We start from the raw sequence: 19,013 nt of genomic DNA on the forward strand, positions 1-19,013 counted from the left end.
TCTTTTCCCAAGAAAGACAATGCCATTTCCTGACATAAAGTCAATGCAGCAGCCTGCTTGCAGCATTTTGCTGCTTGTTTTCTGGGCGTTCAGCCAACTCTGTCTTCACCACATATCCCTGCCTTCTCCATAAACACTATCCTCCTCCAAGCAAGTTGGCACAGGTAAACCACCTGCCTCACCTACATTATTATGCCTTCTCTAGAACCAACTCTCAGATTACTTCAGCGCTTCAGGACTTCACTGTGGAGTTCATGGATAGCCACGACTTGTAGGCTTCTATTAGATTGCTTTGTACATAGAGCCACACAAGCATCTACACAGTCTGTATTGTATGGCTGTTCATTTCTTAGTGTTCATTCACTCAATGCTGGCTGTTGCCAGCCTCTGTGGCTTGTATTGCATTTTAGCACAGAGAAGAGATAGCCAGCTTGTTACAGTTTGGAACACTGAATCATCATGGTTGTAGACATGTTGCTGCATGGCACTGTCCTACATCAGTGTCATATCTATAGCATGTGTCAGCAGCTTAAATGGCAAACACATGTGCATCAACCAAATGGCCAAGTCAAAAGACAAAGGCGACCCATTCTCAGTGGAGTCAAAGCAGAATACAGTCAGACAGGATGTACCACTACAATCCATCAAGGAGCTAGTCTGATTCCATGGGCTAGACCATGGTGAGTCAGGTGTTTGATCTTACTAAAGTCCAGGCACTCTGTCTTTCAGCCTATGTTTAAGTCCTGCGGGTCAAATGCAACCAGTCTAGGATTTATAGGTACTTCAGTCAGGGTACTGTGGAGACTTCATTTTAGGGACTGGCTGTTCTCCGTTAGGGCTGTGCTCGCAAGTTATTCCAGAGGATGGACCATTATTGGAGTGGGTGGCTAAGGAAATTATTACAGTTGAAGGGGGGGCCATGCATAAGACAAGTGAGAAAATTATATGTGTAAGAGGGATGTGTATGTTGAAATTAGGAATGAATTAATGTCAGTGTTAATGGAAAAGCGTGCAGCATAGTAGAATGAAAATTACTAGGTTGATTATCCATGGAAGTCTCTCTATCTGTACATGAGTGACCATGCTGTTCTCTGGGCCAACCTAGTATTCTTTCCTCACTAGCTCCGCACCACCCACCCCAAAAAAAATAAAACCAATTTGGCCCTCTTGGCCTGGTTGTGAATACATTTTACCTGCAATAAGACAAAATGTGAGATTGATTATGATGGAAATAAGTGGAAAAGCAGTTGGTAGTGATGCAGGATCAGGAGAGATGGTGAGATCTCTCCAGTTAAGAGTAGGAAATGCAGAAGGTAGGAATCATTAGTAATTTAGAATAATAAGATGGTGAGAGTGCACATGATATTTGCAATTGTATGGGTTGTAGTCCAAAAGCCCTGATGAGATATCTGTGCAGTGCTAGAGTGAGTGGTTGTCCTATGACAGAGCAAAGATGGTGTCACTTATCCTTGTGGAGTACAGAAGATCATTAGCTTACTTTCTATACTGCTGCATATTGCACTTCACCCGAGACACTGCACTGAGTTATGTTGATGTCTCTGTACCAGTTGCATAGTTTGGTGGTGTGGCCTCCTTTGCTGGTTCTACAATACAGCACTACCTTTCTCTTGACTACCCTATCCACCAGCACATTTAGGTCCCTGCCAATCAACAAAGGAAATATTTTTCCTTTCTGGGCCATGGTTTGAACATAGATGCTTTAAGCACCACAGGGAGAAGGGCAGTTTATGATTTTTAGTCTCTTAAGTGTTTCCCTGGAGCATCAGAGGCTGAGCGATGACCCTGTAGAGCTTTATAAAATCATGAGAGGCATGGATAGGGTGAATAGCCAAGGTCTTTTCTGAGGCTGGAGAAGTCCAAAATTGGAGGGCATAGGTTTAAGGTGAGAGGGGAAAGATTTAAAAATGACCTGGGAGGTAACATTTTCACACAGAGGATTGTGTTTGAATAGAATGAGCTGCCAAAGAAAGTGGTTGAAGGTGGGTACAATTGCAACATTTAAAAGGCACCTGGATTGGGTAATGAATGGGAAGGATTAAATAGATACAAGCCAAATGTTGGCATTTGGGACTAACTCATATTGGGATGTGTTTCCATTCTGTCTGACTCTGTGACTCTTAAGTGGTGTGTAGCTGAGCTGTAAATGTAGAATCATTGGCGTGAACAGTGAACATTTCGCTTCTCCCACGGTGAAATTCCGTAAGATGAAGGCCGTGGAGCCAGGATGTACAATTAACAATATTGAAGAGTGGAAGATTGCACAGGAAAAATCGCACGAGCCATGGTGGACCTGACTCTATGCATCTCACTCAAGAAAACATTTTGCCTGACATTGTGAAAATTCAGCCCTATGTTATATGTCAATGACGATTTGGTATTACAATAATTCAAAATATTTGATCAATATAAATGATTCATTATCAACAGTATTGGGGTCAGTTTAGAATTCAGTTTTAAAAGGTATTATTTTTATGTCTGTAATCGTACTTTAATACTTGGCAAAAGAGGGGTATTGAAGTAAAAGTTGTATTTCCCATATTTAACACATCACAATAAAAGCGGAGCACCACCAATTAATTTGCTTTGCATTCCCAACTTCAAAAAGCAAACGGAAATTAAAATCATTGTAAATTATTATATTTTAGTGAAACAATTAATTATCATGTGTGATATGATTTGAGTTAATATTTGTGAAGAAATTTCCTTTGGGAATGATGTCATATTGTGTAGATCCTCATGAAGTTGCCATTAAAACTTGATTAAAGCCATTAAAGCATATTTTGTTAAAAACCTGTGACACATTAAACTATATTGCTATCTTAAGTAATTATAAATGAACAGCAATTAATATAAATTCCATTTGACTATTGAACTTTACAAGTTAACAAATTCTTGTGACTTTTGAAATCTCAGATGACATTATTGCTGTTAGTCACTGTCTGTTTTCACTTTTACATGGGATGTAAATAAGGCCAGCACGTATTGCCCACGTCTAATTGCTCTTGAGGAGATGATGATGGAGAGCTGCCTCTTTGAAGTGTTGCACTCTATTTGATTGCTGGCATAATGTATAGAATAGGCTGAAGAGCTAAAGTTGTTGATGATATTCGACAGCTGCATGACCTTGAATGAGTCCTGTGAACATTCCTGTATGTGCCAAAGATGGTATAAGCAAAGTAGCTTTATTGTACTTCTCAGATTGTTTTCTGTACTGGCTGTTAAACCTAAGCCTCCACACCAGCCGGTGATTGAGGGGTCCTCGATGAGTAGGAGGGTGTGAGGTTCATTGCTTTGTTTTCTTTCCTTTTTCATTTTTTTTATTACTTAATAGATGGTCATATTTAAGTCTTTTTCCCCTTTTTTTTCCATTTTATATTATTAACGAATAAATGTTCATATTTAAGCAAATTGTTATTGTTACATCTACTCTTAACTGCATTTAACCAAATCTGAAATGAATGGTTTGGATGCACCCTGTGATCCACGACACATAATGAATAGAGACATCTTCATCAGAAGATTAAAATGGTATTTAATCATGATAAATTTACTAAAATGAAGTGTGCAACTGATTGCAAGTGGATTAAAAATAGTATTAATTCCCACTTAAGTATTACTGCTATACTTGTTGGCCTACATTGATTTTAATCAAGCAAAATTTAATTTCAAAATTCTCACCCTCATTTTCAAATACTTCCATTGCCTCACTTCTCCCTATCTTTTGCAATTTATTCCAGCCACTCAACCCTCTGAGACACTGCACTCTTTTAATTCTGGCCTTTTGTAAATCATTGATTTTAATTACTGCTCTATTGGCAGCTAGGTGTTGGTTATCTCACTTGGCTGGACAGCAGGTTTGCAACACAGTGTAATATCAAGAGCATGTCTTCAATTCCAACTCCAGTTGATGTCACCATGATGTTGTCCTTGGCAACATCTGCCTTCACCTGAGGTTTGCTGACCCTCAGTTTAAACCAACCCCACCATCACTAATCATTTCTTTCTAATGAAACAGCAGCCTATGGTCTGGTAAAACAATGGATCACTATTATTAGGTGGCTGGTCCTTCAGTTGTCCAGGCCCCAAGTTTGGAATACCCCAGTTTGGCATCTCTCAGCTTCTCTACTTCAGGTCCTTCTTAAGACACTTTTTAAACCTATCATGTTGCCCAAATATTTGATCATCTGACCATATTTCTCCCTATTTGGCGCAGTCATATTTAGTTTTATAATGCTCTTGTTAAATGGCTTTGGTATATTTAATAATGTGAAAGGTGCTAAATAAATAGAACTTGGTTTTGTCAAACTAATGTGTTGACAGTATTTTTAATTGTAATAATCATATGCAGATTATCATTCAATATACCTGGCTTTAATCCATAAAAGTGAAATTTATGATGTTTCATCTGTATTTAGTGCACAGGATGCTGACGATTTCCCTATGACAGCTACAATTGGATAAGAAAGACTGAGGACAAAACAAACCAGCACCATACCTTGCTGGGTATATGCGTACTTGAGAGTTGTAATGCAAATACTTAAGCACTGGCATTATATTTGTAGCTTTGCAAATAAACATTTTATTAGGTTGCCTGTACATATTTCAGTATATTTTTCTAAATATATCACTATTTCAGGCGAAGCACAAGATTCGGATTAGTGTCTTTTTTAATACATGTAATGGACATAAAGAGTGTGAAGAATGTATATGGATGATCTTCATTCATCTCCTCCCTCATCCAAAAAGATTCTCTGGGGCAGACAGGTGTATGTGTTAAGACTACTCGTGAAAATTGTTGACCTAGTCATTAAAAAGTTTGAATTTACAAACTTAACTGCATTCATTCCAAAGACATGAGGGTGTAGTTTGCAAGATTTCCCATATGAAGTGCCAATCACTATCTTTGTGTGTGTGTGTGTGTGTGTTTTGGAGGTGGGGTGGGAACAAACTATTTCGCCTGCTTGCTTTTTAAACAACATCAATTGCTTGTGAAATAGATTGTGGCTTCAATCTGAGAGATTCCTGTGTTTTGACTGTAGGTCAAGGGGTTGTATTTGTGACTAGGAGAAAGTGAAGACTGCAGTTGCTGGAGAGTCAGAGCCCAAAAGTGTGGCGCTGGAAAAGCACATCAAGTCAAGCAGCATCTGAGGAACAGGACAGTCAACCTTTTGGGCATAAGCCTTACATCAGGGGTTGTATTAGGTTTCCTGTACATATTTCGATATATTTTTCTAAGTATATCACTTTTTCAGGTATTGCACCAGATTCAGATTAGTGTCTTTTTTAATATATGTAATTGACAGTACATCATCTGAATATGGTCTTGAACTTCACGGAATGATTTGCATTCAACTCTTCAACATCCACAGTGTACACTTTGCCATTTTTAATATTAACCTACCACCAAGACAGGCTAGCAGGTATGTTCTTTACAAGGTGTAGGTTTGAAGAAGGGATATATCTGAAATGTTGACTTCTCCACTCCTGATGCTGCCTGGCTTGCTGTATTCTTCCAGCCTCCTGTTTGCCTACTTTGGATTTCAGCATCTTCCGTTTTCTTTTGTCTTTAAGTAGGTTTAATAATGGCCATAGGTATTTTTAATCAACCTGTTCAGAAATACTGCGACATGCATTTGGAGTAGGATGGGACTTGACCCAGGTTTACCTGGCTCAGAGGTAGGGACACTATTAGTGCACCGCAATAACCCTTGATTTGGAGATGCCGGTGTTGGACTGGGGTGTACAAAGTTAAAAATCACCAAACACCAGGTTATCATCCAACAAGTTTAACTGGAAGCACTAGCTTTCAGTGCGCTGCTCCTTCATCAGGTGGATGAAGGAACGTCGCTCAGAAAGCTATTGTGCTTCCAATTAAACCTGTTGGACTATAACCTGGTGTAGTGTGATTTTTTTAGCAATAATCCTTCCAAGCTTTGAACCTGATGGCCAATGTGATTCCTCCGTGCCCAAGGTGGCGCTGTGACAAGTAATGGTGGGATTGTGTGAGGGAAGGGGGGGGGAGACTCTTGGCCGTGTCGCCGGGGAATCGGGAGCTCACAGGAGTCATGAGTACCTGGGTCTTCTCAGCTCAGTCAAGGTGGGTGTCTGGGACCCCTGAAAGGCCCGTGTCCCTGCCTGAGGGTGCAGTGCACTCGGGTGGCCCGCTGCACCCCCGCCGTTTGCATTCGGCTTGAGTCGAGAGGAAAAGCAGTGAGAGAGCTTCTCATTGCAACACAGGCTCTAATGTGAGCAACTGCAGCCTTTGTCGGTGCGATCCTTTCGATTTCCCGTGATTTTAAAAAAAAGTTTATTCATTTGTAACGTTTAGGCATAAGCTTTTCTGCATTTACAACCCATCTCCTACGGTGGTTCCCAGACAACTTCACCGTTGGTACACTCCCAGAGAGTTCTCCCTGGTCCTCAGACCCAACCTCCCACCCTCCCAATAATCTCAGATCCCAACACGGTTTGTCACCCTCTGCTGCTCCCGGATCCCCGTACTATGGGCCCAATGCTGTCCTACAAACTTCCGAGCTATCGGTATTAGAATATTAACCATCGCCCCCTCACCCCTTATCCTTCAGATTGCAGGAAACTGAATATAATAAGACACTGAAGCACATGCACACAGCTATGAGGATTTGGAGATGCTGTTGTTGGACAGGGGTGTACAAAGTTAAAAACCACACAACACCAGGTTATAGTCCAACAGGTTTAATTGGAAGCACAATAGCTTTCGGAGCGTCGCTCCTTCATCAGTTGGTAGTGGAGGGCTCAGTCCTAACAGAATTTATGGCAAAAATTTACGGTGTGATGTAACTGAAATTATACATTTAAAAATTGATTGTCTGTTAAGCCTTTCATCTGTTAGAATACAGTGATAGTTTCAATTCTTTCATGTGTAAATCACAAAACCTTTTTTTTAAAAAAGTTGCATTCTCAGGTTAGCTGTTAACAATGGTGATAGCTAGACAATATGTTGAAGGTAAAAACAATAACTGCAGATGCTGGAAACCAGATTCTGGATTAGTGGTGCTAGAAGAGCACAGCAGTTCATGCAGCATTCAAGGACCAGTAATATGTTGAAGGTGTTGGCCCCTGTGTTCTCCGTCTATGCCATGATTGATTCTAATCTAAAAAGTGAGATGATGGAGTTTTACATAAATTCATGCAGTTTTTGAGCTCAGAGTTCTACATGAATGCATTCTGAGCTCAAAAATGGCATGAATTTATGTAAAACTCCGTTATCTCACATTTTAGATTAGAATCAATCTAAACATCATGGCATAGATAGAGAACACAGGGGGCCAACTTCTTCAACATATTGGTAAAAACAATGACTGCAGATGCTGGAAACCAGATTCTGGATTAGTGGTGCTGGAAGAGCACAGCAGTTCAGCTTCGAAATCGACGTTTCAGGCAAAAGCCCTTCATCAGGAAATCCAGAATCTTCAACATATTGTCTAGCTATCACTATTGTTAACAGCTAACCCGAGAATGCAACTTTTTTAAAAAAAGGTTTTGTGATTTACACATGAAAGAAGTGAAACTATCACTGTATTCTAACAGATGAAAGGCTTAACAGACAATCAATTTTTAAATGTATAATTTCAGTTACATCACACTGTAAATTTTTGCAATAAATTTAGTGTTAGGATTGAGCCCTCCATTATCGCCTGATGAAGGAGTGTCGCTCCGAAAGCTAGTGTGCTTCCAATTAAACCTGTTGGACTATAACCTGATGTTGTGTGATTTTTAACTGTTATAAGGAGGCATCATAGATTTCAAACACTAACCCTGTTTTCCTCTCCACAAGCTGTCAGACCTGCTCAACTTTCGCTGTATTTGCTGCAGATTGTCAGCATCCCCAAAGTGTCCAGTAAAGCATTTTGCTTTTGTAATAAAACAGTGATACTACTCCCATAATATTGTCAGAAGGTGAAATGGACAACCACTGTTAATGGTTTCGTACTGCATTCGGTGTATTCAGGAAGCACAAAATAGCACATGAAATATTACAGGAAAAATATTTTACAACCAACTGTGTACATGATTAACGAGTGGAAAATGCTGCAGTGATTAACAGTGTAAGCGCCTTAAGTGTGTTTAGTGCCATTAACAGAGGAAATGACCCAAAACTTGCAACTGAGGGGAAAAAAAAGCTGTGTTCTCGCCTGAGAATTGGGAAGTGATTAAAACTTGCTACTTTCAGAATATTTAATTTGGGAGAGAGATTGGAGAGTTTTAGGGAATTCTAAAGAGTAGGCACGTGACATTTTCAAGGTTCACTGTGTTGGATGATAGTAAGTCGTGCATCTGAACTAATTTTGCATCTGTAATACTTAACGTATTTGTTAAACTTTTTGTGAATTTTATCCTGTTCCAAATTTCTGGCTGTTTTGCCGAATTTAACTTTGTCTTTTATGTGCTTTGGACATGTAACCAGCATTGGCAATGCTGAATTTATTGCCCATTTCATGTCATTATTGAAAAGATGGTGCTGAGGCTTCTTGGTTTGTTGCTGTTCCCATAATGTTGGTACTACAATGGTAGTATGAGAAATAAGAGCTTGATTTAGCATTCCAGAATGAATGATATTTATGAAAGTTAGGATGGTGTCTGACTTCAAGGAGAACCTGAAGGTGACATTACGTCTCTCAATTTACTGTAGTTACATAATTTGGCCACTTGACAACTTTCTACCCAGAGTGGTGAACAAGTTTGTGGATTATTTTAAATGGCCCTACCCTATTTTGTATTTAATGTGCCACTGTTTGACCTGTTGTTATTCACCCACTGTAAGCGATAGCTCGAATAAAGTTTGCCAAGCTTTAAGATGAGCTCTGAAGTAATATCAGTGCCACCTTTTTTAATAAATAAGATATATTGCTAAACTCTGAACAAAGTTAGTTTTGCCAAAATGCGTAGTAATTTGTAACAAGATATAATTGACAAAAATGTGGTACCAGTTTGTTAACTGTTGCTGATGTGAAGTATGTACTGATGCAAGATTAAAATAATAATATAAAATCTGCTAAAATACATACATTAAGAACAAATGGCCCAGCTAATGCTCTGTGCATCTAGGTTCAGATTTCATATTAGCTGGTGGATTTGAAATTTGATGAATCGATCTGGAATACGAAGCTAATCTCAGTTTAATGAGCGCCATTACTAACTTTGAAACTTATAAGTGTACATCTGGTCCCAAATATCTTTTGGGGGAAGGAAGATTAGCCTAGATGCAATGTGCCTATGAATGTAATGTTTCTGGCCTGAACATAACTAACAAGGGAAATTATGGATCGTAGTGATCCAAGGCAGGGGCATACAAATTGGCCACAAAAGCAAGAAGCCTGAGGATTGGGAGCAGTTTGGATTTCAACAAATGAGGGCAAAGGGATTGATTGGGGGTGGGGGGGAAAATATAGTAGAAGAGTAAACTTGCAGGAACATTCAAACTCATTATAAAAGCTTCTGCAGATATGTGAAGAGAAAACATTAGTTATAGCCAGAAACAGAGGAACTCATAATGGGGATCAAAGAGATGACAAACCAATTAAATTGTTGGTTCCCTCTTCATAAAAGAGAACACAAATAATGTCCCAGAAATGTCAGGAACTCAGGGTGTAGTGAGAGGGAGGGACTGAAGGAAATCAATATTCATAGGGAAATGGTATTGGGGAGGTTGATGAGAATAAAGGCTGACTAAGGCCCCAATAATCTATATCCCAGAGTACTTAAGGAAGTGATCGTAGAAATTATGGATGTATTGGTGGTCATCTTTCAAGATGCTATAGACTCTGGAACAGTCTTTTGGATTGGAGGGTAGCTAATGTAAGTCCACTATTTGAAAAAAAGGAGGTAGAGAGAAAATGGCAAATTATAGACCAGTTACCCTGATGTCAGTAGTGGGGAAAATGCTTATGGCCATTATAAAATGGAAAATAGTAGCAGGATCAGACAGAGTTAGCATAGATTTTGGAAAAGGATATCATGCTTGGCAAATCTACTGGAAAGTTTTAAGGATTAGCTCGTAGAAATAATAAGAGTGAACCACTGGATTTGGTTTACTTAGACTTGCAGAAGGCTTTGGATATGGTCCAGCAAATGAAACTAGCAAGTAAAGTAGTGTCTTGGAATCCGAATTTAATTCGTTCCAGGAGTCTGTTCAGATTGCGAAAATTTCGGAGTCCGAAACTATTTTCCCCATAAGAAATAATGGAAAGTGAATTAATCTGTTTCTGGACCCAAAAAAAAACATTTTCAAGACACTTTTAACTGCAAATACACTTGGTTAAGGTAAAATAAGATGAGTAAGTGACCTAAATATCAAGTAATAATAATAAAAGCAAGAAATAAATGTACTAACAGGAAAATAACTTCATTTACCTAAGTGAGGAGTGCTAAGGGTGAATGCACTTATTTGCTTCACTGCTCTTCTGGGGTGCCATGGTGAATGCACAAGGGTGATAATTAAAAAAACCCAGCACAAATCAAGGTGAAAACATGAGGTAAACTAGTGATGGATACACGAGAGATGCTTTCACGACTACTTCCCGGGATGAACTGAACAAACAATGTGCGACCTGAACGGTACATGGTGTTCGGATTCTGGAAATGTGTTCGGATTTTAGGGCAGGATTTTCTCGAAATAATTGTTTGGATTCCAAATTGTTTGAACAATAGGGCGTTTGGATTCCGGGGTGACCACTGTAAAATGAAGTTAAGTTCAAGATTGGGATTGTGTACAGACATGAATAAAGAACTAGTATGCAGACAGGGAACAGAGTAGGAATGAAACAATATTTTTCTGAATGGCAGGCAGTACTGAGCCTTGTACTGCAGGAATCAGTATTTGGACCCCAGCTATTCACTATATACACAGAGGAACCTTGATCATCCGAAGGACATTTGGGGGGGGGGGGGGGGAGGAGCGTGGGGGAGGGTGAAGAAGTATTTCATTCGGTTAATCAAATGCCGGATAACATAGTTAACCATGCATTGGGACCTTGCGATCTTGTTCAGGTAATCTGAAATTTAGTTAATTGAATGCTGGATAATTGAGGTTCCTCTGTATTCTTGTTTTAGATGAGGGACTGAAATATAATATTGCCAAGTTGCAGATGACACAATGCTGGGTGAGAGAGTAAGCTGTGATGAGGTTGCTGAGATGCTTCAGTGTGATTTGGACAAATTGGGTGAGTGGGCAAATGCATGGCAAATGTGGAAAAATGTGAGGTTAACACTTTGGTAGCAAAAACCAGAAGGCAGATTATTATTTGAATTGCAGTAGATTGGAAAAGGTGGAGGTATAACAAGAGACAATGAGCATGCAGGTCCAGCAGGTGGTGAAGAAAGCAGATGATATACCTGCATTGGCCTTCAAGCAAGAGGATTCAAACACAGAACTAGACAAGGTAAATGCAGGAAGCATGTTCCCGATGACTGGTAGTCTAGAACTAGGGTTACAACCTAACGAATCCCTACCTCTGGATTGGGCGGCCAAGTTCAATCCTGTCTGCTTCAGAGGTGTGCAATAACGTCTCTGAACAGTTGATTAGAAAAACAGGTTGTTGGAGGGAATCCTGAGGGACAGGATGTACATGTATTTGGAAAGGCAAGGACTGATTAGAGATAGTACACATGGCTTTGTGCGTGGGAAATCATGTCTCACAAACTTGATTGAGTTTTTTGAAGAAGTAACAAAGAGGATTGATAAAGGCAGAGTGGTAGATGTAATCTATATGGACTTAAGTAAGGCGTTCGACAAGGTTCCCATGGGAGACTGAGTGGCAAAGTTAGATCTCATGGAATACAGGGAGATCTAGCCATTTGGACACAGAACTGACTCAAAGGTAGAAGACAGAGGGTGGTGATGGAGGGTTGTTTTTCAAACTGGAGGCCTGTGACCAGTGGAGCGCCACAAGGATCGGTGCTGGGTCCACTACTTTTATCGTTTATATAAATAATTTGGTTGTGAGCATAAGAAGTATAGTTAGTACGTTTGCAGATGTCACCAAAATTGGAGGTGTAGTGGATAACGAAGGAGGTTACCTCAGATTACAATGGGATCTTGTTCAGATGGGCCAATGGGCTGAGAAGTGGCAGATGGAATTTAATTTTGGTAAATGTGAGCTGCTGCATTTTGGGAAAGCAAATCTTAGCAGGACCTATACGCTTAATGGTAAGGTCCTAGGGAGTGTTGCTGATCAAAGAGACCTTGGAGTGCAGGTTAATAGCTCCTTGAAAGTGGAGTCACAGGTAGATATGATAGTGAAGAGGTATGCTTTCCTTTATTGGTCAGCGTATTGAGTACAGGAGTTGGGAGGTCATGTTGCGTCTGTACTGGACATTGGTTAGGCTACTATTGGAATTTTGCATGTAATTCTGGTCTTCCTATCGGAAAGATGTTGTGAAACTTGAAAGGGTTCAGAAAAGACTTACGTGGATGTTGCCAGGGTTGGAGAATTTGAGCTATAGGGAGAGGCTAAAGAGGCTGGGGCTGTTTTCCCTGGAGTGTCAGAGGCTGAGGGGTGACCTTATAGAGGTTTATAAAATTATGAGGGGCATGGATAGGGTAAATAGACAAAGTGTTTTCCCTGGGGTTGGGGAGTCTAGAACTAGAGGGCATAGGTTTAGGGTGAGAGGGAAAAGATATAAGAGGGACAACTTTTTCATGCAGAGGGTGTTACGGGTATGGAATGAATTGCCAGAGGAAATGATGGAGGCTATTACAATTGCAGCATTTAAAAGGCATTTAGATGGGTATATGAATAGGAAGGGTTTGGAGGTATATGGGCTGGGTGTTGGCAGGTGAGATTAGATTGGGTTGGATATCTGGTCGGCATGGACCGATTGGACTGAGGGGTTTTCTGTGCTGTACATCTCTATGACTCTATAATAAAAAACTGTAATCTAAAGATATAGGGTAGGCCATTTCAGTTTGAGATGAGGAGAGATGTCTTTACCCAGAGAGTTGTAAGCCTGTGGAGTTTGCTTCCCTAGCCATTTCAGGCCAAAACATTGAATATTTTCATGGAGTTAGACATAGTTCTTAGCGCTAAAGGGATGAAAAGATGTGGGCAAAAGCATCTTAAGTCCAATAGCACTTGTTCAAAATTGATAGTAATTACAAAAAGGTGGTATTTATGCTGAATTCAGGGTGTGGGGTGGGGATAGGAGCACTTCGCCAGCCCAAGGCAGAAACATTAGCCAAGAAACATGGCGGTATGTTCAAGTGGCAGGCAACTGGAAGCTCGGGGTCATTTTTTGTGGACAAAGCATAGACATTTGACAAAACTCTGCGTTTTGTCTCTCCAGTGTGGATGATCTCACAGTTTGGTCTCCAACAAGATCCCAGTGTCTCTAATCCTCCAGCAGGGCTCAGTGCAAGCTGGAAGAACAGAATCCCTTTTTCCACTAAGGGACCCTGCAGCCTTTGGGACGTAATGTCAAGTTCAATAATTTTAGAACCCGAACTCCACTTCTACGTTCTTTACCTGCCCTCATGCCCCAGGCCCCATCATAACATGGGCTGCTTTCAGGCCAACGAACTCATTCACACCTACTTATCATCTTCATTGTCAGCTTTTCTTTGTACTGAGCATGCTATCATCCATCCATTTGTCTGCCTAACTTGTTCTCTCTTTTTAATAGGAATTTTTAATAGAATTGAATCCCTACAGTGTGGAAACAGGCCCTTCAGCCCTACAAGTCCACACCGACCCTCCAAAGAATATTCCACCCAACCCCATTCTTCTACATTTACACCCCAACTACACATCCGTGAACACTATGGGCAATTTAGCATGGCCAATCCACCTAACCTGCACATCTCTGGGCTGTGGGAGGAAACCAGAGCACCCGGAGGAAACCCATGCAGACAAAGGGAGAATATGCAAACTCCACACAGACAGTTGCCCGAAGCTGGAATCAAACCCGGGTCCTTGGCACTCTGAGGCCGCAGTGCTAACCATTGAGCCACCATGCTGCCCTCGTTCTCTGAGCTCTATTTCCCTTCTACCTGCTCTCTCCTTCCCTACCCCCATCTTCAGCATACCTATCACCTTTTCCTCGCTACTAACAGTTCTGAACAAGGATCACTGGACTCAAAATGTTAACTCTGCTTTCTGCAGCTGCTGACAGACTTACTCAGTTTCTCCAGCAAGTTTTGCTTTTGTTTCAGATTTCCAGTATTCACAGCTCTTTGTTTTATTTTAAAATCTTGGGTTTTTATAGAGTCATAGAGATGTACAGCAAGGAAACAGACCCTTCGGTCCAACCTGTCCATGCCGACCAGATATCCCAACCCAATCTAGTCCCACCTGCCAGCACCCGGCCCATATCCCTCCAAACCCTTCCTTTTCATGTACTCATCTAAATGCCTCTTAAATGTTGCAATTTTACCAGCCTCCACCATTTCCTCTGGCGGCTCATTCCATACACATACCACCCTCTGTGTGCAAAAGTTGCCCCTTAGGTCTCTTTTATATCTTTCCCCTCTCGCCCTAAACCTATGCCCTCTAGCTCTGGACCTCCTGGACCCAGCGAAAGGACTTTGTCTATTTATCCTATCCATGCCCCTCATGATTTTGTAAACCTCTGTAAGCTCATCCCTCAAGCTCCGAAACTCCAAGGCAAACAGCCCCAGCCTGTTTAGTCTCTCCCTATAGCTCAAATCCTCCAATCCTGGCAACATCCTTGTAAATCTTTTCTGAACCCTTTCAAGTTTCACAACATCTTTCCGATAGGAAGGAGACCAGAATTGCATGCAATATTCCAACAGTGGCCTAACCAATGTCCTGTACAGCCGCAACATGACCTCCCAACTCCTATACTCGGTACTCCGACCAATAAAAGAAAGCATACCAAACGCGTTCTTCACTATCCTATCCACCTGCGACTTCACTTTCAAGGAGCTATGAACCTGCACTCCAAGGTCTCTTTGTTCAGCAACATTCCGTAGGACATTATCATTAAGTGTTTAAGTCCTGCTAAGATTTGCTTTTCCAAAATGCAGTACTTCACATTTATCTGAATTAAACTCCATCTGCCAATTCTCAGCCCGCTGGCCCAGTAGGATAAATGTGGGGAGAATGTTTCCTGTTGTGAAAGAATCAAGAACGAGGGGGGTCAAAACATTAGCGGTTGCCATTTAAAATTGAGATGAGGTGAAGTTTAATTCCTTTAAGGGAGGCTAGTCTTTTGTATTGTCTTCCTGACAAACTTGTTGAAGCAGATGCCTTGAATATTTTTAAGAGAGGTAGATAGGTTGTTGTTTCAGCAAGAAGATGAAGGGTTATCAGAGGTAGATGAGACTGTGGGTTTGAGGTTGCAATCAGATTAGCAGAGCAGTCCTGAGAAGCCAAATGGCCTACTCTTGTTTGGTCATATGGTGTCACCTGTAGCTCAATGATGTAAGTCTTACAGGGGTCAGAGTCTGGAGGTTCACATTGAGATCCAAGTACAAAATCTAGCTTGACAGTGTACAGTAATGTAATGAATGAATGCTGCAACTCTGGGACTTGTCATCTTTCAGACAAGATGCTAAATCAAAGACCTCGTGTCTCCTCAGGTGGGCACAAAAAATCCCATGGTAGTACAGAAGAACCTCGATTATCCAAAGGACACGGGCGGGGAGTATATTGTTCAGTTAATTGAATGCTGGATAACATAGCCAAGCATCGGGACTTTATTATCTTGTTTAGATAATCCGACATTCAGTTAATCGAATGCCGGATAATCGAGATTGATTGATGGCAGTGAATTATCCTATACATCCTTACCCAGTGGCGCATACTGGTAGAGGTGCCAAATACCACAAGGTACCAGAAGAGTGAGACATTAGGAGGCACACACAGGCATTTGTTGTAATCCATGATCACTGTACGCTTCTAAGAACGTTTAGAATGGGAGAAAAGCAGGAGCAGGCCATTAAGCCTCTTGGGCCCCTTCCATCATTGAATTAAACCACAACTGATTGCTATCTCCGTTCTATTTACTAACATTACTGCCCTCTCTCCCAGTTCTAGATGTATTTGACTAACAAAGGTTTATCCCTCTGAGTCTTGAACTTTTCAGTTGTCAACTGGTAAATAATCTGAAAGTCTGACTCAATCATTAATCGCTGTTATTTTCTTTTTTATTTCAGGCTGAGGGCTCTTTCGAGGTTACAGATAGTACAGAAACATCTAGTAAGTGTGCACTGATGTTTATCACTTTGTTGTCCTGCATTTGTATTACGATGTTTTAAGAATTAAAATGATAACTAAACAGAGTAGATTTAAGGATAGTCTCCAAATTGACTTAGCTGAGTTAAGAATACTGGATGATGATGTTGTGTGCCTACAGATACTCTCATCCTTTATCCTTGAGGAACATATATACAAAAACTACAATCAAGCTATATAGATGACAACAGTCTATTAGTTACATAGGCATAGACATGTTTTAGTACAAGAAGTATCAGTTCTATGTTTCTTCTCTGTGCTGCAATATATACAGGTTTTAAATGATTATTTAGAATAGAAGATTTATGTTTTAAGGAATGTTTTCTTACGTAAACACTCTGTAAAGCTCCTTCCTATCAGAAAGATGTTGTGAAACTTGAAAGGGTTCAAAAAAGATTTACAGGGATGTTACCAGGGTTGGAGAGTTTGAGCTATAGGATGAGGCTGAATAGGCTGGGGCTGTTTTCCCTGGAGCGTCGGAGGCTGAGGGGTGACCTTATAGAGGTTTACAAAATTATGAGGGGCATGATAGGATAAATAGGCAAAGTCTTTTCCCTGGGATCGGGGAGTCCAGAACTAGAGGGCATAGGTTTAGGGTGAGAGGGGAATGATATAAAAGAGACCTAAGAGGCAACATTTTTACACAGAGGGTGGTACGTGTAAGAATGAGCTGCCAGAGGATGTGGTGGAGGTTGGTACAATTGCAACATTTAAGAGGCATTTGGATGGGTATATGAATAGGAAGGGTTTGGAGGGATATGGGCCGGGTGCTGGCAGGTGGGACTAGATTGGGTTGGGATATCTGGTCGGCATGGATGGATTAGACCGAAGGGTCTGTTTCCATGCTGTACATCTCTATGATTCTATGTGAGTGAGAAGAATTGGTTGCATTTGCATAATGTTACACCAGGGGGAGCATGGAACAACTGAAAGTCACAACCAACTAATTTATTTTAGTTCATTTATTTTGATGTTAAAAGTTATGAAAAACAATATTTTCATATAAGTAGAAACTGCAACATTACATCAGCTTTCAGTTAGTTCAAAGCTCTGTCATCTATCACCCTTTGCTTTGTGCTCCTACTATCCATCTGCATCCATACCACTACATTGTTTTGCAGTTAACCTCATATTTTTGTAAATGCTATATTTACCTTGTAAACTGCACATTCCTCTTTTCAGTCCAGATGTTCCTACTATCATATTACTCAAGTACTCAAAACTCATGAGCTTTCTTCCAGTTTTGGAGAATTATTTCTGCCAGAAATAAGAACAATATTAGCTTCACAATCTCCTTATGGAATACTACTGATCAAATTCTCAAGACCATCTGAGGGCAAATATGCTATAATTCTTAAACTGAAAAAGTCTAAAATGCCTTTTTCCCATTATTACATGTGGACTGATAAACCATCATGTAAGTAAACTATTAAAATTGACTAGCATGCTTTGCGATCTATCATTCAGCAGATTAATGCGTGGTTAATGTTGCAATTCTACATTTTACTGTGTAAATTCTTTTGCTGCTGTTAAACTTTCTGTAGTATTTATAGTGAACAAATAAATCTGACAGTGCAAATGTTATCATATAAATCTGGTTATTTGACCATCCCCAGTCATTTTATTATCTGTATAATCTGTTCATTTGTTGTAATCCATGATCCTATTTGCATTTTGAACACTCTACTGTTCTACCTCGCACTCAAAGTTAGCATTACAAAATTGCTGATATATTACACTTGAGTTAACTATAGATTCCAAATTGGGTTGCTTAGAACAATTTTAATAAGCATATTTTAACAGAGTAAAGAGATATATAGTCTTTTGCATTATCAGTCTGTCTTCCATTCAATTTTCAATCCATACTCTCTGTGTCTCTTCCTTTGTTTTCTTCGGTCCAACCCGTTCAGGCCGACCAGATATCCCAACCCAATCTAGTCCCACCTGCCAGTACCCAGCCCATATCCCTCCAAACCCTTCCTATTCATATACCCATCCAAATGCCTTTTAAATGTTGCAATTGTACCAGCCTCCACCACTTCCTCTGGCAATTCATTCCATACACGTACCCTCTGTGTGAAAACATTGCCTCTTAGGTCTCTTTTATATCTTTCCCTTCTCACCCTAAACCTATGCCCTCTAGTTCTGGACTCCCCTTCATAATTTTGTAAACCTCTATAAGGTCACCCCTCAGCCTCCGACGCTCCAGGGAAACAGCCCAAGCCTGTTCAGCTTCTCCCTATAACTCAAATCCTCTAACCCTGGCAACATCCAACCTTGGCTGACAAAGGAAGTCAGGAAATGTATTAAAGAAAAAGAGAGATCCTATAAAGTGGCTAAGAACAGTGGGAAATCAGAAGATTGGGAAGGATACAAAAGCAAACAGAGGATAACAAAGAGTGTAATAAGAAATGAGAGGATCAAATATGAAGGTAGGCTAGCCAGTAATATTAGAAATAATAGTAAAAGTTTCTTTCAGTACATAAGAAACAAACGACAGGCAAAAGTAGACATTGGGCCACTTCAAACTGATGCAGGGAGCCTAGTGATGGGAGATAAGGAAATATCAGGAGAACTTAACAAGTACTTTGCGTCAGTTTTCACAGTGGAAGACATGAGTAATATCCCAAAAATTAAAGGGTGTCACGGGGCTGAGTTGAGCATGGTTGCCATTACGAAAGAGAGAGTGCTAGAAAAGTTAAAAAGTCTTAAAATTGATAAATCTCCTGGCCCCGATGGGATACACCCTAGAGTTCTGAG

The 19,013-nt window shown here is 40.4% G+C and overlaps 1 protein-coding gene across 2 annotated transcripts in view; it reads left to right on the forward strand.

The window, feature by feature from the left end:
* Positions 1 to 6,045: 6,045 nt before the first annotated feature.
* The window catches only part of hibch (3-hydroxyisobutyryl-CoA hydrolase), a 122,067-nt gene continuing 109,099 nt past the window's right edge, over positions 6,046 to 19,013 (forward strand). The window contains exons 1-2 of one of the 2 annotated variants that reach the window (XM_072578989.1): positions 6,046 to 6,118; positions 16,175 to 16,217. In XM_072578989.1, the coding sequence (XP_072435090.1) occupies positions 6,087 to 6,118; positions 16,175 to 16,217 (75 nt within the window). In that variant the 5' untranslated portion in view covers positions 6,046 to 6,086. The other variant, XM_072578991.1, reaches the window with a different exon arrangement.

Source organism: Chiloscyllium punctatum, chromosome 10, assembly GCF_047496795.1.
Source record: "Chiloscyllium punctatum isolate Juve2018m chromosome 10, sChiPun1.3, whole genome shotgun sequence".
NCBI classification, from domain to species: domain Eukaryota; kingdom Metazoa; phylum Chordata; class Chondrichthyes; order Orectolobiformes; family Hemiscylliidae; genus Chiloscyllium; species Chiloscyllium punctatum.